General features: G+C 49.2%; 1 protein-coding gene across 1 annotated transcript in view; it reads right to left on the bottom strand.

Moving 5' to 3' along the window:
- Positions 1–11,773, bottom strand: part of FLNB (filamin B) — a 139,133-nt gene extending 127,360 nt beyond the window's left edge. Inside the window, exon 1 of the mRNA XM_029917885.1 lies at positions 11,302–11,773. Within this exon, the coding sequence (XP_029773745.1) occupies positions 11,302–11,593 (292 nt within the window). The 5' untranslated portion in view covers positions 11,594–11,773. The remainder of the gene's footprint in view (positions 1–11,301) is intronic.
- Between the last annotated feature and the right edge of the window lie 8,577 nt (positions 11,774–20,350).

Genomic DNA, 20,350 nt, shown 5'->3' with positions numbered 1-20,350 from the left:
GGCAGAGCCAAGGCTCAGACCCACCAGCATATCACCTGGATGGCAGAACAGCCCCTTCCACCAGAGCAAAACCAGGAAAGAAATGGGAGTCAAGGACATTCAAAGAGACAAAAAGGATTAAAAAAAGAAAGGTAGGGCAAAAAAGCTAGTTAAAACAACAGATCCGCTAGCTGTGAGCCAAACAGGACAAAAGGGAAAGTAGGGGAAGATGTAGAGAATAGTTGGCACCCGTTTTCTATCCTTAAACTAAGGGAGCTTGGCCGCAAGACCAGGAAGTGCCTCTGGCCCATGGTTCCTGCCCAGCAGCCTCTCAAAAACCCAAGTCATCTCTTCAAAAAGCAAGCTGACTCGGTAGGAGGTAACTTTGACCAATTTCTGGGAGTCTTCCCACCTATTCCTCCCCTCCCAAGATAATTAGGTCACTTCTTCCTCCGGTCTGAGGGGGCCACCCCAGGTCAAGCAAGGAGGAGAGAGAAGGGGGAGGAGGAAGGAAAGACTACCATTCATGGGGCACTTATTATCTGCCACATGCTTTGTAAAGACCGTATCGTTTAATCTTCAACAACACCGACACCGGGAGCACCACTGATAGCCTGGGACACCGCACCCCAGAGAGGTCAAGCTACTTGCCCGAGTCTCCCAGCCAGCACGGGGCAGGGTCTAACTGACCCATCCTCGTAAGCACACTCAGGAAGCAATTTCATTCCAACTCCTTTCCCTCAAACAAGGCTAAGAACGATGACTCCGTGGACCTGGTGCCCTGAGGGCTGTTGAGAAAATGTCTCAGAACACCAGCCATGCATATGATACTCAGACTTCTAAAAGTTCCCAGATGGGCAAGGGCGAACCAAGCTGCCCGGCTACATTCTGTTGGGCTCCTATTTGAGACATTTAAATTGTTAATGGAGCTGAGCAACTAAAAGTAAATGAATTTCCACGCTGAGCTAACCATGAGACAAGGGCATAATATTACCAAGCATAATAACTATTATTAAGAGACCCTGGCAGTCCCAATAAAAGTTGCTCCTAAAAACTTTTAAGAGGCAGAAAGTAGATGGAACATCCCCACTCTGTGGTTGACCAAAACATATTTCTAGACCAAGGGAGACTTGCAAACCATGAGCCTCAACCAAGACCTCCAATTTTAATGCTGGCACACCTCCGTGGTAACCCGAGGATGAATCTTGTTACAACCATCAGTACAATCAAAATGATTTCACAAAACGCTTGCAGGCCAGTCTCACTTTTCCTGAGAAAAATGCAATCCCTGTTTTCCTTTCTGATCAAAAGGCAGCTGTTATCCAAAACTCCCCTAAAAGTAGAAAAACATCTAAGGTTCTTCACAGAATGTAAAACGGTGTTTTTCTTTCTATTTCTCTATGTTCTTGCAACTCTCTTACAATAACCACAAATGCTGTTTTTTAAAGCAGGCATGGTCCAGTGGGGGAACAAAACAGCAAGTCAGGAGATCTCTGGAGCTCAGGAAGCTATGAAATGGGATGGCATGGGGTGCCAGGGGAGACGTGGGCATCCAAGGGAGGGTCTCATGCCCTCCCCCACCTCAGGTGTGACTTCCCATGGGTGTCAAACAAGAGTGCCAAGAAAAAGGGACAAGAGAGGTAATTATGGTAAGGGATGCATGCCCAACAGGAAGCATAATGTGACACCTGGATCATCTCCTGTAAAGGACTCCAGGACAGGAGAGGCAGTCCCCCAAGTGCCAGCTTGCCTCCTTGAGTGCAGATAAGGAATGTGACACGCCGCTGCCTGGGTGCTTGCAAGCCAACATCCCAAATGCTCCTTTTCTCAGAACCAACTGGGTGCTGCCCCTGGATGGCTGGAAGCCCCCCAGAGAGTCCCCCCTCAATCCCACCAGCAGGACACCCTTGGCCTTCCAGCCTCTGCCTCTTCTGACAAGGAATCTTACAAACACAACCCAGAACTCTGCTAGTCACAAAAGCCTTGTTAGGACTGAGCCCAAAGACCTCAGCACCTTTGGTCCCCTGGAGGGTGGCGCCTGTCCCCGCCCCACTCCCTGGTGGCTTTATGCCACCAAGGGAACAATCCCTCTGTCCTTGAGAAGAAACCCCAGGCCCAGCCACGCTCCTAACAGACTGCAGAATGCCAAATAATTCTTGTTTCACTGGAATATCTGATAAATCACTTCAGGGAAGTGCAGAGGAATCGGGGTGATTCACACAAGCAGGGCAGTACCAGCATGATAAGAACTTGATTATTTTCTTGGGGGCAGCAGGGGACAAGCAGGAATCTGACTTTAGCCACTGAGAATCTTTTCAGGCCCCAGCCTCCACGGGAGGCCTGCCTCTGCCTCGGGTCACAAGCAGCGGGAGGCCAAAAGTGACACCATTCTTGTTTGTAGAGGGAAAGCCGACTGCTGCTGGCCTTTTTTAATCTTAAAATCTGAATTTATGGGCCGCAGCAAATTTACATATCCCTGCCACAAATCCCCACCCATTTCCCTATAGCTCAAAAGCCAAAATTCCACACTGTATTCTCGTTATATCTAAACGGAAATTCCAGAGAAGTTGTCTGGCATGGCCAAAGCGGACCAGCCTTATGAAAATACCCAGAAAGGTGACCCATTTAGTCAAAAGAGCTTTCAGATCTCCATGAGAAAAGGAATTCATGCCAGCATAAAGGGCCTTCAGAGAGGGAGAACAGGAGTGTTGTGTTCACGCCCAGACCGCGCTACAAACCAGCCCCAGCGATTTCTGGGGAAGGCTGAGCCCGGAGCAGGCCGGCCAGACCAGCTTCCTTTCTTGGGAGTGCTGTAGAAGCCCTTGGGGACACAGGTCCGGCTCTGGAGCAGCTTGGTGGAGCTCCGAGACACAGCGAGGCTCCCTGAAGGTGCGCTGGAGCTGCTGGCCTGAGTGGGAGCAGCCTGTGCCAGGGCGGCCGCACTGATACAGGCCAAGTGCCAGCCAGGCAAGAAAGCTTCTTCTGCTCAGCCACAGACACAACCCAACACACTCCCACGGTTAAAGTTTAAAGGTGGCAGAAAGAAGGACGGAGGGTGAGGTCATTTCGGAGAGGGCACAATTGTGCCAATGGTACTGTCACCAAGGATCTCCCAGCATAGCTAGGTCTCCACAAGCCCTACCACTGCCCCCTGCAAGTGGGGTGCACCGTGAGCCCCACAGGAGTGCACCCTGGAGGAATGCCAGGAGCACCTCCTCCTCATCTCTGGCCTCCAGGCCTCACAAGCAAAGCCCTGCATGGCTGTCCCAAGCCGCCTTCAGCTGGTCCCCACTCTCCAAACCTGCAGTGAAATCACTGGGCACCAAATAAAGGCAGGGAAAGACCCAGAGATGCCCCAGAATGGAAAAGAAGACCCCAGCACTGGAAGAGGCATGGTCAATGGGCCGAGAAAAGTTTTGTTTTGTAGAAGAGAATTTCAATTTCACATTAATCAAGCTCAAGTAATGTTTCAAACTAAAAATCAAAACAAAACAAAAAACAAAAAGAGAACTGAACTAAGGCTGCATGAATTCTCCCATTATAGTGTATCTAGTTTACTTTAAGTGTGAAACCAAACTTTGAGATTAAAAAAAAAAAAATACTCTGCAGTTTGATGCAGGCAAACATCACACCTGGCATGGGAAGGGAGGCTGATTTGAGCCTCAGTGTTCTCATCTGTAAAATGGAAATAAATACAAAGCCATTCACTTTGCAGGGTTCATAATGAGGACTAGAAGCAATAAAGGTAAGGCACTCAGGACAATACTTAGCAGGCAGCAGCCATAGGAAAATGCTAGATACTGTGTGAGAGGATGCACGTGCACACCTCAACACTCATTACACAGACGTCTTCATTGGCATGCATCCTCGGAAAAGCCGAGGAATATGCAGGAGGAGGACGAGGGTCCTCCTTACCTACCCGCCTACCGATGCCAGGCTTTTATGATGGCGGGAAGGAGGAAGTCAGATGCTCTGTCAAAATAATTCAGACCTATAACCAGTCTCAAGCAAGTGAAAAATCAAACCGCGTTTTGCTTATAGTACAAGAAAATCTTAACCAAGGACATTCTACTGCACAGAGACTGGTCAAAAGGGGATCAGGGAAGGTAACCATTATGTTTGTAACCAGACAGAGGGTGTAAGTAAAATCCCATCGATTTTTTATGTTATAACTGAACAGTTTGCAGAAGAGTTATAACAAGTGTCTACGGCTTATCAAATGAATGTATTTAAGACAACTGCTGTATGGCTCTTGGAAGAACGGTAGCAAATGCATGTACAGCACAGTATGTTTTGGGATGAAAAAAATCATGCACTAAGTGGACAGAATGAAAATACCCAACAGTTCCGTCCTTTACACCACGTATAACTACTCTCATGTGCTGCTTTATCACTTTAGTATAAAGAGAACCATTTGGTTTTCTAATCATCTTTCCCCAAAACTCTCTCCCTAGAACACAGACTCAATTTCCCAAGAAAGGTGAGCAAAACACTTAAAAAATACAAGGCCACTTTCCAAGCTCCAGAAGAGGAACGTGCTGTTGTTTTTTATACAGTAACCCGAGCCGATCTGGTGATTATTGAACATGTTTAATGGATAACTAGACTTACAGCAGTAATGAAGGATGGCTTCTAGTAGAATGTCATGAAAGGCAATTTTAATCATTATAAGAGCAGGAAATAGCACGCATTTAGACTGAAATGGCTCATTCCAATGGGTTTATTCATTTGGTTCAACTTCTTGGGGGAAGGGGATAGAATTATAGATCCACCTCCTTAACTGAGGATAACTAAAGATCAAAACTGAATGGAAAAAAAAGCACCAAACGGGGGTAGGGGGTGAAATGAAGAAATACAGGCCCTCAGGGGCCTCCAAATAGGGTACATATACCCCAAGGGCACACAAGATAATTCATTGGAGCACAGGAAAAAACAGATCTTGTATTTGGATTTGTCATCTAAAATGAAGATAAGTTTTACTAATATTTAATATACAGACTGATAATAATATATGAATGTAGCTTATAAATTTGCATATATAAGAGGCACATTATCATTTTTTACTGGCAGGAATGACTGGAGTAACAGTCAAGAGGACCCCAGATCAGATGTTGGATCCGTTTCAGCTGGGTTCACCTCCCCCACACCAAACACCCTCAGGGAAGTTGCCTGGCTGGCAGCCTCTAGCCTCAGAAGGCCCTTTGTGAGACAGCTCCTGTCACCAGTGCCACTCCTCTGACCTCCACGTGACAAACTCTTCCACTGCTGTGCCTCACTTGGCTAACTTCACCTGCTTAATTCTAATGAGGCTGTAAGTCCCAGCTTAAAGGCCACTCCCTCCAGGAAGCCCTCCGGACTACCCAGCCCAGCCCGGGGGAAGGTGATCCTCCCACTCCCAGGGCTTGCCCTCTAAATCTTCACTACCTACAGCGTGGCCCACCATTCCACCACCACCACCACCACCAACAGGAGCAACTGGGAGGGGGCCGGAAGTCCCGAACTTCAGCCTTCCAGCCTTCACACCTGACCTGCTGAATCAGACCTACACTTTTACCAAAGTCCCTAGGTGATCAGTGTGTGCCTGAAGGTTTAGGAGGACACTTTCTGGTTACTCCCTCCTCTGCACTGAGCAGTATAGGACGCAAGCCGTGACTCTCATCCCTGTGGTCCTAACACGGGGCCTGGCCCAGAGTTGGTCTTTCTTAGCTTTACTGAATAAGGAAAGGAAGAAAGAAAGGAGTTTAGGAGGCATCTTCCTCACAAGTTCCAAGCTGGGGGAGAGGGAATATCTAACACTAGATGACAGCAGTAGGACTGGCTGAAGAGCAGATGAAAAACTAGACAAAGTCCTAGACTTTGGTTCAGAAGCATATTGATATTAATAATGATAATACCAGCACCATGCTATAAACTCCACTTAGTCACATATAATGCTCTCAGCAACTAAGATAAGAACTAATATTCTCCATTTTACAGATGAGGAAACTGAGGCTCAGAAAGGTTAACGCAGTGGACCAGAGTTACACAGCTGTTGGGGAGCAGAGTGGGGCTTAGAATCCTGGCAATCCAGCTTCAGACGCATACCCTGAACCCTTCGGCTCTATCTACTATAGCCTAGTATATGCTGACCCAGAGCCCATTTATGGAGAAAGCAGATGACTTGGTACCCCCACCCCACCCCTGGCCATGAAGCCACTGCAGCCAAGGCCCAAAGGCTCTGAGCCTGAGCGTCTGTTGCCAAAGGAGCAAGGCAGCCATCCTCAACTACCCTGTGCACCGGCCTCAGAGCACAGAACTGGTGTCCGGGCAAGAGGGGAAGGGGCAGTGCCCAGGAGACGTAATGTGGGTCCACACCGAAGCCCTCCCTTCAGCGCGCAGCCCCTCCAGGAATGAAGGCAGCGGCTGCCTGGCACGCTGGCTCCGCTGTGGCAGGAGGAGCTCCGCAGAGCCCGCTGCCATCTGGAAGTGATCTGGCCCAGAGATTCCTGAACGGGGTGGAAGGCTGGAATGACCAGCCGCCCCAAGCTCCAGTCCAGGTCTCGGAAACAAAGCTGGTATGAATGGGCCCCAGAGGCAGCCGTAACGTAACCAAGGGGCCTCCCCTTCCAAGGAGGCCAGTCCACAGCCCTATTTAGCAAGCAGCAGCAACACTAGCCAACCAAGCTGCTCTCCCCAGCGCGGCCCCAATTTCAAATGTCCTTTCAGCTTGCAAACCTTCCAGCGTGACTTTTGAGAATACTGTTGGCCAGGAATTTATTTATTGAGTAAACACTCACGCAGCACTTACTATGTGCTGCTCCAAACATTTTTTTAAAATATTGACTTGTTTAATGTTTACAACAACCGTTTAACCGTTGTCATCCCCATTTTAGTGATAAGGAAACTAAGGCACAGATGTTTCTTAGCAGCTACTTACCTAGTGGCAAGTGGGATTTGAACCAAGAATCCTTGCTCTTAACTACTGTAAGATCCACATCTCGTACCGTTACTTTGTTGCAAAAGGCCCAGAACTTGTTAATTGTGACAAAGCATGCAACTTTGGTACTTTTTTAAAAAATATTTTTTTTTTTTTTTTTGATACAGAGAGAGACAGAGCATGAGAGGGGGAGGGGCAGAGAGAGAAAGAAACACAGAACTGGAAGCAGGCTGCAGGCTCTGAGCTAGCTGTCAGCACAGAGCCCGACACGGGGCTCCAACCCACGGACGTGAGATCTGACCTGAGCCGAAGTCGGAGGCTTAACCGACTGAGCCACCCAGGCACCCCAACTTTGGTACTTTTAAAGCATTCTCTATACTACTTTCACCTGAAAGACTTACTTGGCATTTGCTAGGTAGTTCAGGAAAGAATAGAATTCAGGACTACTGGATTTGTATGTTGTTTGGGTGGGGGGCGGGACAACAGGAAGGGAAGGGGGCTGAGTGCCATGGTGACCCACCACCCTGGAACCTCTGCCCAGTGACCCAAGGTCTTGGGAATACACACCCCGCCTGCTCTGGAGCACTGGCCTGGCACAGGCACCTTAAGTAAACATTAGGGTCAGACCGCATCCTCTGAAAAGGAAAGAATTCCTTTTTCTAAAGGATCAAACCAAAACACACCACCCAAACTTCTAGGCAGCCAGGATTGTCATTCTTGGGCTGGGAGACCCCCTTTTTCTCCAAATTGGCTGAAAGCTGCCAGTGTCAGAAAGGTTTTTGGAAAAACAAGTAAATAAAACTGCCAGCTCCTGGCAGGCAACTAGAATTATTTATGCGGAGGCCTCACTATGAACTGCCCAAGACAGAACAAGAAACTGAAGAAAACCTTCAACTTTTGGATGCAGCCTCGTCTGGGCCCACCTTACAACAAATCAAAATGTGAATAAACAGCCAGAACTGTCTTTCGGCGACCTCTAGGCAGAAAAGCCAGTCCTCGGGCAGCTTCTGACATCTCACGTCTCAGAGCTGGACGCCTGTATACGAGTCACGATTCCCAACAATGTACACTGTTGGAAGTTATCCAAAGTATACAGAACCCAGTATCCATTCAAAGATACCTCCCCAGATTATGGAGTAAAACACCATCCATTAAGTGGCAGGAAATACCACCCCAACCCCACCCCACCCCCCAAAAAAGCGCAGTGAACGCAGGGCAGCCATTCCCTTAACAAGTTCATCTGATGCAAGATGCAGACTGACGGTGCTCACCTCCTGACCGGACTCACCTCATGGGACCCTCATCCCAGTTCAGAGGATTCATCCTCCTCTCACTGAAAGCCTTGAGATCCCCTCTTTGTTCAAGACTTTGTTCAAGGCTCAAAGTATGAGTGTCCAGCTGCTACCCCAACATCCCGGACTTGCAAAACCTGGTTTTGGGGGGCTCTCTGGTTGGGGGAGAGGGGCTGTATTTCACTCATTTCTGACACCGAAAAGCAAGTCAGTTAAGAGTCAATTTCACAACTGGCCAGACCCAGCGTCCAGTCACCATTTACCATTGGGGTGACCTCTGCAAGTTACTTCATGCCTGTTTCCTCATCTTTAAATGCAGATAATAAGGGGCGCCTGGGTGGCTCAGTCAGTTAAGCTTCCAACTTCAGCTCAGGTCATGATCTCACGGTTGGTGAGTTCGAGCCCCACATCAGGTTCTGTGCTGACAGCTCAGAGCCTGGAGCCTGCTTCAGATTCTGTGTCTCCCTCTCTCTCTGCCCCTCCCCGACTCATGCTCTGTTTCTCTCAAGTGTTTCTAAGCACTTGGGCAAGTCCTTTACCCTCCCGGTGACTTGATGAAGTGGAGCATTATATAGACAAGGAAAACAGACCTTGAGGATTCAAGGTGGTGAACAACTGGGTTATGAACAAAACACACTTAACACCTAATGTGTGCAACCAGACTGGAGCCAGGGTCCTTGTCAGCACAATGCGACATGGCTGATCTGAAGTCCGAGCTGGATGTGACTTTTTTCAGAAGGGCCATGACCCAGAACAGCCCCAGGAGCAGGGAGAAGAGGCCTCAGGCATCGCCCCCGCGGGACTTCTGGCACTTGGCAAGTCTCCCTCCTGTCTTCAGAGGCTGGAAAACCTGTTTACTGTGAGATCTTTCTGGAGAGCAACTAGGCAGCCAATGACAGGACTCATAAATGTGGTCACACTCTGACCCAGGAATGCCACTTGGGGGAATATAATCCAAGAAATAATTTTAAAATAAAACAAAACAATGTAGTCTGTGGTGGGAAGAGGTCCACAGCAAGAAGTTGCCAACAGCCCAGAAGTCCACAACCAGAGAAGGGGCGGCTAATCCTGGAATGTCAAGACAATGGAAGATGCTATGTCCTAGGTGGGTTCAGAATGAAAATGGGATCGAAGTCTAGAATGGGATCCCCAAGTTCAGGGCAGTGATGGGATGCCACGCTGGAGCCAGCCCAGCCTCTATAAACAGTTGGTAAATGAGGCAGTCCAGGATTTTCTGGTGCTGTGGTTTCAATTGTTTGTTTGTTTTGTTTTGCATTTTTAAAGAGATTTCATGTTTGGATACTCCTGGTTTGCTTTAAGTTTCTTTGTTCAGTTAATTAAATAAATACACATTTTTAAAACAAAGAAGTGATCCAAGTTGAGCTCAGGCTGGCCTTAAGTTTTCCCCAGAAGTAAAGCTGGTTTCTGAAAAGGGAAGAATTCCAGGGTAATTCTGGGGTTCATCTTACACAGTTATAGGAGATGGGACACCCCTAAAAAAGAGGCAGCATGTTACACAGCTCTGCAGAGCAGCCACCCTGGATGGGGCAGCTGACTGGGCGGTGACAGCTGCAGGGGCCCAGGAAGCAGGAAGCGGCCCTACCTGCTGGGGCAGGTGTGGGGGAAGGGGAGGGAGAGGAAGGAGGAGACTCAGCCTAGAGGGAACCCCTTTTACCGGAGAAAGTTGCAGCAGCCACACCCACCACCCTTTCTTCCAATCACAGGAGTCACTATAAGGCCTAGTTTTCTCCAGAAGAGCCCAGAAAGAGACCCCAGACCCAGGCCTGGGTCCACTCCTCCAGCAAGGTGCTCACCTGGCAGAACTCACACATGCATGCACACACACATAGGTGCACACACTTTCTCTGCACACCCATGCTGTGTACACACTACATGCTTATACACATATGCTGTGTACACACGCATACTCGGCACACATAAAAGCGCACACACACACACACACACACGCCTACACACTACATACCCCTTCCCCCTACAGTCACAGCCCAGGCCCTCAGCAGCCTTGTGACTTTCCAGGAAGTTTTCAACTACTCCAGGTCCTAGTGGGGACCTGACCCTCATTCTCTCTTCCCAGCGGAGAGGAACCTGACACCAACTCCCTCCCCCTTCTCAGGAAGACCCAGTGTGGGGAAGGTTAGGAGAGGAAGGCAAAGTCTCCTTTCATTGTACCCGCTTCCTTCAATTCTCTTCCTACTCCCAAGACCTCGGACAAGTCAATTAACCCTCTGGACCCCCACCCCCACCCCCACCCCCGCCCTTGTCTGTAAAAATAGGTCTAAGGACATCCCAATTCCCTGCTTGTGTAAGGACTGAGAACTTGGAAGACTTCTGGCACACAGCGCGCTCAAGTTTGGGCTCTCCCTGCAAAACAGTAGTTACTATACCACCACTGTCCCTAAATTATCACTGCGGCGGCAGAGCTGGCTCACCCCGAGGCACCCAGCCAGAGCTGAGCAGGGAGCAGAGGGAGCGAGGAGGACACACCCCCGCGGCTCCCCTTCCCACCTCCCGGCCCACACCCAAGCCAGAGGCGGCGGGGGAGGGTACCAGGTCGCCGTCCCCACCTGGGCAGAGAGGCCCCAGGCTCGGAGAACTGTCCCTCCCCAAGTCTCCCGCCAGGCGTCAGAGCCACCGCCCATTCTTCGGCAGCTGAGCGCACTAGCCTGGACGCAGCGGGGAGAGCGCTTTGGGGAACATCTGACCAGGGGCCCCACTTCCATGGACCATAGACCAGAGGTTTCCAGCTCCCCCGAGGGGCACCGCGGGTGCAGAAAAATGTCACGGCCTCACCTCTCCCCGTGCAGCCCCGACCCAAGCCCGGGATCCACAGCCCCCCAAGGACGCATGGCCAGGCGCACGGCGGGGAGCCAACACACGAAGTCCCAGCCCAGGGAAAAAAGCCCTGGGAAGGGGGCCTAGGTCTCCTGAGCCCCCACTCGCTGGGGGGACAACGCCCCCGCCTCAGCGCCCACACCCAGCCCGCGGCTAGGGGTGCAGTGGGGGCGTGCGGCAGGGGGCCCCCAGACTTCCCCCAGCGCACGCGCGGGGGAAGGCGGGGTACACCTCGGCACCCGCCCGGGCTAGGGCACTCACCGATGGACACGAGCTTGATGCTTTCACGGTCCAGGAATTCGAGCGCCACGGACACGTTCTCCAGCTGCATCTGGCGGAAGGTGGGCCGCTGGTGGTACTTGCGGTACATGCGTTTCTGGCTGAGCACCTCGAGCAGCGCGATGAGCCGCAGCCCATCGCTCAGGTCGGTCTGCAGGTTTCCGATGCGTTTGTTCACACACTTGAGGTGCTCGTTGCACCAACGCGTGAAAGTGTTCTGCTGGATCTTCTTCCACGGCGCGTCCTCCGCCAGGTCCTTCTCAGTTACCGGCATCCTGGCGGCGGGGAGAGCGCAAAGCGCAGCGACTGCCGGGTACTGGCGTTGGAAGGCCCAAGGGCCGGGAAAGCGAGAACCGAAGCAGAGGGGGAGCGGGGCTCGAACTCGCTGCTACTGGAGCCGCGACCGGGACTGCTCTGCAGCCGCCTGCCCCTGGCCGCGCGAGGCGTCTGAAGTGGCGCCTGCGCACTGAGTCGACCCGCCCTCGAGGCCCCGCCCCGTCCTCCAGCCCCTCTGGTGTTCTCGGACCACGCTCGCCCCCTGCGGTCCCAAGCGTGCACTGCACCGCACCTCATGGCCTCCAAGGTGTCCAGGGACCCCGCTGCTCTCCGTGCTCACCACCTCGGCGAAAGGAAGCCAGGGGATAGACTTCGGATTAAGGGGAAGATCACAGTCTCGGTCCCGGTCCCCGGAGTAAGGGACGTGCAGGATTGGGGGGAACGGCGACGTGGGCCATGAGAGAGGGGAGTACTTGATCCACCTATAGGTTCAGTAAGGGTTTTTATTGACCTCCTGCTGTGTACCGGACAACAGTGTTAGGCACTGGAGGACACGGAGAAGGAATGGACATTTTACTATTCGTAGTTATTAAACTCACATGAATGATGATAGTATCATCAGTAGCATTTATTGAGTACCTATCGTGTGGGAGCTCTTCTTAGTGCTTGAGAACTAATGGTAGGATATTTTTAAATCAACTGATTAGCAATCTTAAGCTCATCTACAACCTTAATTCCTCTTTGCCACAGGTTCTGGAAATTAGGAATTGAACATCTTTAGGGACTGTTATTATGCCTACCAACATCGTATATTGAGTACCTGCTGTGTACTCCCCAGGCCCTGTGCTAGGTGCTGAGATATGGCAGAAACCCAGGCCAGACCTCTATTTTCAAGAGCTGAATAATTATGAAAGTAGCAGCTAGCTTTTCCTGATTTCCTTTTTACCTGCTCTGCCCCTGTGCTAAGAGCTATGCTAAGCAGTTCCTTTGCTTTTGGCCACACCTGACAAGAGTTAACTGAGAGGTTAAGGGACTTGCTCAAAGCATACAGTACAAACAGGACTGGAATGCAGGTGTGTGCGAGAAGCACAGTGTCCTGGGGCCAACAAGAGACACATAACATAGGTTTAGGGACAGGGATCTTCCTGGGGAATCTGAGTTGGGCAGGATGGAGGTCAAGGGCTTCCAATCTGAGTTGCCCAGAGCCAGCAGATTGGTGGTTGCAACATTTATACAAACAAGTCATTTGCATACAACACTGGAGTGCTTTGTTCAGATTGCCTCACTCACTGGAACGCTCAAAACAGCCTTAGGGGGAGAATGGGTCACCTGGTCCTGGCCCATAGTAGGTACAAAATAACTATTTGACGGACTGTTCCACTCCTTTAGTGATTTTTTTTAAACCTTTTAATTTATTTTTGAGAGACAGAGTGAGCAGGGGAGGGTCAGAGAGAGAGGGAGACACAGAATCCGAAGCAGGCTCCAGGCTCTGAGCTAGCTGTCAGTACAGAGACAGACGCGGGGCTCGAACCCACGAACCGTGAGATCATGACCTGAGCCAAAGCCAGACGCTTAACTGACTGAGCCACCCAGGCGCCCCTCTACTCCTTCAGTGATTAAGTGAAGAGATTTGTTAGAAGTCAGCTGGTACCGACTAGGCGATGCTGGCCTTGAATCTGATTCTAACTACAAAGTCTGTACAATGGCCCCTCTAAGGGACCCCTGAGAACCTCAGTCTGGATTTTGCCTTTGTCCAGACTGTATCAGCCCCAAATTCCCTAGAGGCAGTGTTGGTAACCTTTGCCCTCCTCATACCCAAGGCTCCTGGTTCCCCATGCTTTCTCCACCCAAACTCATCCATCAAAACTTATCAGCCAGTGTCTCACTCCCCAGAGCACCTGCCCCTGCCAGGAAGACGGGAGCTAATGTGCTAAGGCCTCCTCTCTTATATAATTGTTTTCATCAGGTCTTGACACAAATGACTGAACAATTCTGCGTGTAAATATCCAGTGCGCCTCCCCCGGAGCTGAGACACCCCGTTTTAGGACGAGTCTAGTGATTCCACCCAGTCAGAAGAAACCGAAGAGTTCTCCAAGGAGCCATTCACGGAGGATGAAGGGGCCTCAGCAATCACGGCAGAGGGGGGCGGCCAGTGGCTTCAGAGCCGAGGAGAGGACGCACACAAGGTCTTCAGATGACTTCTTATCCACATTTGATAAAAGATAAGAGCTGAACAACTCAGGTGGGCATTTCTGCAGGTAGCATTGTAGCCAATACATTTCACAGTTTTGCCCAACAAGGCCTTTATTTAACAAATACCAATCCCTGCTTTCTAAATTCTGTCCTAGGTGTCTCTGATCTCCTGGTATAGAACTGCCCCAAGTGGGAGAGTGTAAAGAAGTGAGAAGCCCAGGCTCTGAGTGTGACCTTTGGCTATTCTGGCTCCGTGAAGTTGAACAAATAGCTTCTACAAGCTCCAGGCTTCTGGTCTAGGTAGTGGAGATAACACACCTCTTCCTAGGGTGCTTACATAAGGCAAGCAATACTCTTAGCATAGTGCCTGCCACACAGTAAGCGTTCTGTAAGTGTAGCTGGAAACCAGGCAAAATTAACAGACTGCATGAGCAGTCCCTGAAAAACCCGGAATTAGCTGCAGTTTCCCTAGCTGACTCTAGTCTGTCTCTGTATGAAGCCGTGGCTCCTGTCCATGTTGCTACTCACAGATGTTGACACCAATCGGCTGCAGCCCCAAGAGATCCCGGTCAGAATAAACTGACTGGGAAAACACAAGCAGAGCAGTAGCCCCTACAGGTCGGGGTGGACCTGGCAGGGCAGCAGCAGATGCTCAGACACCTACGAGGAAGAGACTGGCTAAACTTGAGGATAAACTCCGGGTGGAGGACTGAAGCACTGTGAGCCTACTTACTTCTCAACATTGTACAAGTTGCCGGATCAGTAGGGTTGGAACAGTTTCTTCTTTCCAAGCAAGTGTGCGAAAGTTCACCCCATGACCTCCATGCTTTTGCTCAGACAGTTCCCTCCGCCTAGAATGCTCTCATCTCTCCTCCCAACGTGGGAAACCCATGCCTGTCCTTTAGTCTTCACTCTTTTTTTAAAATATTTATTTTTGAGGGGGAGGGGCAGAAGTCGAGGGGTAAAGAGAATCCAACACTGACAGCAGAGACCATGATACGGGCTCAAACTCAGGAACTGCGAGATCATGACCAGAGCTAAAGTCGGTGCTTAACGGCCCAAGCCACCCAGGCGCCCCTCCTCTCTTACAGCCCTTGCAGTCATACCACTTATTTTATGCTAAGGTTTAGTTGCTGTTTTCTGTGCCACTTGCTGGAGGGCAACTGTCACATCTGTCTGCTGGCAGGGTGTAGCCTGGGGTTTCAGACCTAATAGAACCTCTACTATCCAATGAAAATATAATGAGAGCCACATTATAATTTTTTTCCACAATATAAATTTTAATTTTCTAGTAATGCTTATGGTATTAAATGTCACTTAAAAAAGAAACAGGTGAAATTACTTAAAATAATATATTTTAATCAATAATAAGATGACCAACTCAGAGCACCTGGGTGGCTCAGCTGGTTAAGCGTCAGACTTCAGCTCAGGTCATGATCTCACGGTTTTGTGGGTCTGAGCCCCGTATCAGGCTCTGTGTTGACAGCATGGAGCCTGCTTGGGATTCTCTCTCTCTCTTTCTCTCTCTCTCTCTCTCTCGTCTTTCCCCGTCTCTCTCAAAATAAATAAACTTAAAAAATTATATAAGATGATCAAGTGTCCTGGTTTGCCCAAGACTAAGGGGTGTCTTGGGCTGCAGACCTTTCATTCAGCCCTAAAACCAGGAATGTCTTGTGACAGCCAGAACAAGTTGATCACTTTACCCAATATATCTGAAACGTTATAGTTTTAACACACAATTCATATTGTTTAATGTACGACTGTCTTCGAAGTCTGACGTGTGTTTTATACTTACAACATGTCTTTTTTTAAAAAAAAAAAAATTTGTTTAGGGGCGCCTGGGTGGCTTAGCCTGCTAAGTGTGCGACTTTGGCTCAGGTCATGATCTTGTGGTTTGTGAGTTCAAGACCCACATCAATCTCTGTGCTGATAGCTCAAAGCCTAGAGCCTGCTTTGGATTCTGTGTCTCCCCCTCTCTCTGCATCTCCCCCCACTTGCATTCTGTCTTTCTCTCTCTCGAAAATAAATAGTTAAAAAATCTTTAATTAAAAATAGTTGTAAATTTAAGTAATCTCTACACCCAATGTGGGGCTCAAACTCATGACCCTAAGACCAAGAGTTGTATTCCCCTCCAATGGAGCCTGCCAGTGCTCGGCTTACAGCATGTCTTGATTCAGACTCGCACACTGCCACCTCCTTTAGCTACTGGGAGTTATCACATTGGACGTTGCAGGTATAGAGATATATCTGATATTGCAATAAACCGGTTACTAAGCTGGAGACACACAACTCTCACCAGGGTCCTGACCTTGGGACCCCACCCCTATATGTGAACCCCACCTCACACTTCAGGATCCCCAGCGCTGTGAAAGGGGGCCCAGGTGAACCTGGATTCTGTGGTTTCTTGGCATCCTGGGGTCCACTGCTACCGTAGCATGTCAGGATATGAGTTACAGTAAAAATAGTAAAATCAATAATAATAATAGAAGCTTCCATTTCTTGAGTACTGCCATTTTCTGATGTAATCATTATAACAACCCGAGGTGATGTTATTATTTCCATTTTACGAGTAAGGTAATTGGGGCTGAGAGGAATAATCGTATGCCTACGGTCACAGACTGACAGCCTGGATACTAAGGAAGGGCTAAGAAAAGCAATAGGCAAGATTAAGAGCAGGGAGCTGGGATTGCCTGTAACCTACATTCATCATATACGTTGGAGGCGGGGGGGGGGTTCTGACAAATGAGAAGCCATGTGTAAAGCGCTTAGCATGCCAGTATCTGTGAGATTATGATATGACCACGTCTGATAATGTCATGATTATGATAGGAATGGACATCAAAGAGCAAAGACTGAAAGTTTCCAAGAGGAACAGAGATGGAGACCCAGGACTTGCAAAATGAACTGACAGCCTCCCTAGTTACATTTTTGCCCCAGGGCGGGGGCCTTTTCAGTTGTAATTTTACACCAAGGTCCACGCCCTGCCAGAAAGAAAGAGAAGCAAACTGTACGAAGAATATTTACCTTTGCTCAGCCTCCACCCGCAGCCCTGGGGCCATGTGGGTGGGTGCCGGGGAGGCACGTCTTCCCCCAAAGAGGTGGCAAAGGCAATGGCAGTTTGAAGGATCGGCCAGCCCTGCCCTAAGACAAGCTGGGGGTGCTGTAGGCAGGCTGCTCTAAGAAGTCACCCCGCTCTCCCACTCACCCGCTGACTAAGGTGGAGCTCACTATGGAATGGGTGACATTCATGAATGCCATTCTTTCCCGGACTCACACAACGTGCTACGTGACTGTGATTTTATCAACATTCCCTCCTTGAATCCTACCGCTGTAGTAAAGGGCCACTTTCCCAAGTGCCTGAGCACTTCACATCCATGACTTTTCTTCTTTAATCTTTGCAAGAACTCTGTGAGCTTGGTGCTATTATTATCATCCCCACGTTACAACCAGGGAAACTGAGGCTGCAAATAACAAATTAAGTCACTTGCTCAGGTCCCTTTGGTACTAGGTGTCAGAGTCTGGATTCAAACCCTAGTCTCACCCGCTCCAGAGGTCAGTTCTGAGTCTCTGAGCTCACAGTCCCTCAGAGGCCGGGGCTGTGACCGCCAGAAGCAGTTTGCCTCACGCTGGTAAAGGAATGAAGGCGGTGGCCACCATCCACTGGCCATATGTGTGGTGTTCATTCAGCAGCGGCGGGAAGACAGGGCCTCCTGAGGGCTGTGATTCTCCCCCCTGGGCCTTCCCAGCCCAAGGTGGAACTCTCTCAGAGCACACCCCATCGCACCCTCCCCAGTCTTGCTGGAATCACCAAAAAAAAAAAAAAAAAAAAAAAAAAAGAGCTAGTTTGCAAACGACTGGGCTCTCTTCCTCACCCAGTTTGACTTTGGCTTCTTCGGAAGATTTATGTACGGGACTCGTTTGTTTTTTTTAAAAATGCAGACAAATGCCACAGAGCACTTTTCTGCTAAAGAAAACCCTGTCTAGCACTGCTCACCTGGCAAACCCAGACTGTCATCCAGCTGGAACAGAACTGCCTTTGTGGCCGCAGTGCAGCCGACAAAGACTTTTCCATCCTTATCTCGCGTACTCCCCTCTCCCCCAATGCTCGGCACGCCAGGGTTAGAATTATGACTCTCAGAGCACTCAAGGACAGGGACTGTTTATCTTTATCCCTAGGGTTTAAAAGAGTAGAGGCATTTGTGACCACTCGCTGAATGGCCAGGGACGAGGGACTCACCAACTTCAGAAAGGTTAGGTGACCCACTCTTACACACCGTTAATATCAGAGCTAAGGAGTTCAGCGTTAGGTCCTCGGACTCTGCTGTTTTTTCCAGCACTGTTTATAACAGCCCAGTGTCTCTCATTGCGGGTCCCTCACATTCACCATATACAGCCTTGCTTCTCAAAGTACGGCCCCACAAGGGGCTTGGTCAGCACCAGGGAAGGTCAGGCGCCACCCCAGACCCACTGACTCAGGAGCTGCAGTTTCACATGATCCCAGAAATGATTCTAATGCTCATTATGTTTGATAACTACCACATTACAGTACATCCATCAGAGGGATTACTTTGGTACTTTTTACAAAAGAGTGTGATGGATCTACATAGACTGATTGAAAAGATCTCAAAATGTATTGTTTAGTGGGGAAAAAGAAAAGCAACTTACAGACCAACATGAATTTTGACAATCCAATTTATGTACCCATTTTTCATTTTTTTATAAATTTACTTTTTTAAAGTTTATTTATTTAGAGAGAGAGAACGTGCACAAAAGCAAGGGAAGGGCAAAGAGGGAAGGGGAAAGAGAGAGAATCCCAAGTGCTAAGAGCATGAAGCCTGACGTGGGGCTCGAACCCACAAACTGCGATATTATGACCTGAGCTGAAACCAAGAGTCAGATGCCCAACCAACTGAGGCACCCAGGTGCCCCTATGTACACATTCTTTTAAAACAAAAATAAAACTAATATATGTTAATATATGCACTGGGCTAATCAGCCCGGCAGCCCAGTAGGGCACCAGTCTAGCAGGGGAGCCCATATAGCAATGGGCTAGATCAAAACGTGGTGCCAGTTAATTTGGGCTTCCACGTGGGACAGCATTGTTGGAACCAGTAGGAGAAAAAGCATCCGCTGAGGGAAATTAGAACCTTCTCTTTCTAGCAGTAGGGGCAACTCTTGGCTGTGCCACTAAGCCAGAGTCCAGCTGGGTGACAATTCTCTCAGGTCCTTGGTCATGTCAGCTTATCCTTGGTCAGAGCTACGCGCTCCCCTGAGCCCTTGTGATCTGTGAGTGTGGCACCTGAGTCACATGCCCTTTAATACAGGCACCAAGGGGCAGACTGCTTGGACAACTGTAATTCCTGGATAATTCCAAATAAGTTAAAAGGTCAGCTTTCATTCTGTGCATGTAACAAATCCTTTATTTGGAAAGAAAGAGGAATGATATATTTTATTGTAACAGAAAATCAGTTTCTCCACATCTTGCCTCACTAAATTTTGAAAAACTGATTTTAAAATATTAAGTTGAGGGATTGTCAGATTATTAGCCTGTGCAGGGCAACTCTGTGTCTCAGTCAGAGTCTGTATGTGGATAGGAAAACAGAGAACGCTGGAAGGACCTATAGGAAACAATGAATCAGGCAGTCACTAGCCGGTGATGTTATAAGAACTTTTACTTTCAGGGCACCTGGGAAGCTCAGTAGGCTAAGCATCCCACTCCTGATTTAGGCTCAGGTAATGATCTTGCAGTTTGTGGGTGGGTTCGAGCCCCGTGTCCAGCTCTGTGCTGGAAGTGTGGGGCCTGCTTGGGATTCTCTGTCTCTCTCTCTCTCTGCCCCTCCCCCACACATGCTCTGTCTCTGTCCATCTCTCAAAAGTGAATAAATGTTAAAAAAAAATAAGAAAAAGAAGAACCTACGAATATACATAGCTACATAGCAGAATCTCAAAATAATTATGCTAAGTGAAAGGAGCCAGACAAAAAAAGAATACATACTGTGTGATTCCACTTAAAGAAAATTCTAGAAAGTATAAACTAATATATATATTTTTTTTAACTTGTGGGGGAGAAAGAGAGAGAGAGAGCGTGCATGCATTATGGAGGAAGGGCAGAGGGAGAGAGAGAATCCTAAGCAGGCTCCATGCTCAGTGCAGAGCTTAACACAGGGCTCGATCCCACAACCCTGGGATCATGACCTGAGCCGAACTCAAGAGTCTGATGCTCAACCGACTGAGCCACCCAGGCACCCCTGCAAACTAACTATAATGACAGAGCAGATCAGTGTGTGCCTGGGCTGTAGGGGGGTAGGTGAGGAGAGATGGGTGGGAGAGATTACGAAAGAAGATGAGGAGACTTATAGGAGTGATAGATATGTTCCCCGTTTTGACTGTAGTCAGAGTTTCATTAATATATACATGCATGTGTGTCTGTGTGTGAGGTTGGGGGGGAATGTGTAAACACATCACATTGTGCACTTCAAATATGTGGCAGTTTACTGTGCACTTGGGTGGCACAGTCGGTTGAGCGTCAGACGCTTGAGTTCAGCTCGGGTCATGGTCCCAG

The sequence above is a fragment of the Suricata suricatta genome, chromosome 12 (assembly GCF_006229205.1).
Source record: "Suricata suricatta isolate VVHF042 chromosome 12, meerkat_22Aug2017_6uvM2_HiC, whole genome shotgun sequence".
NCBI classification, from domain to species: Eukaryota; Metazoa; Chordata; class Mammalia; order Carnivora; family Herpestidae; genus Suricata; species Suricata suricatta.
The sequence above is the reverse complement of the archived record's forward strand: the minus strand, read 5'-3'. Positions and strand labels throughout refer to the sequence as shown.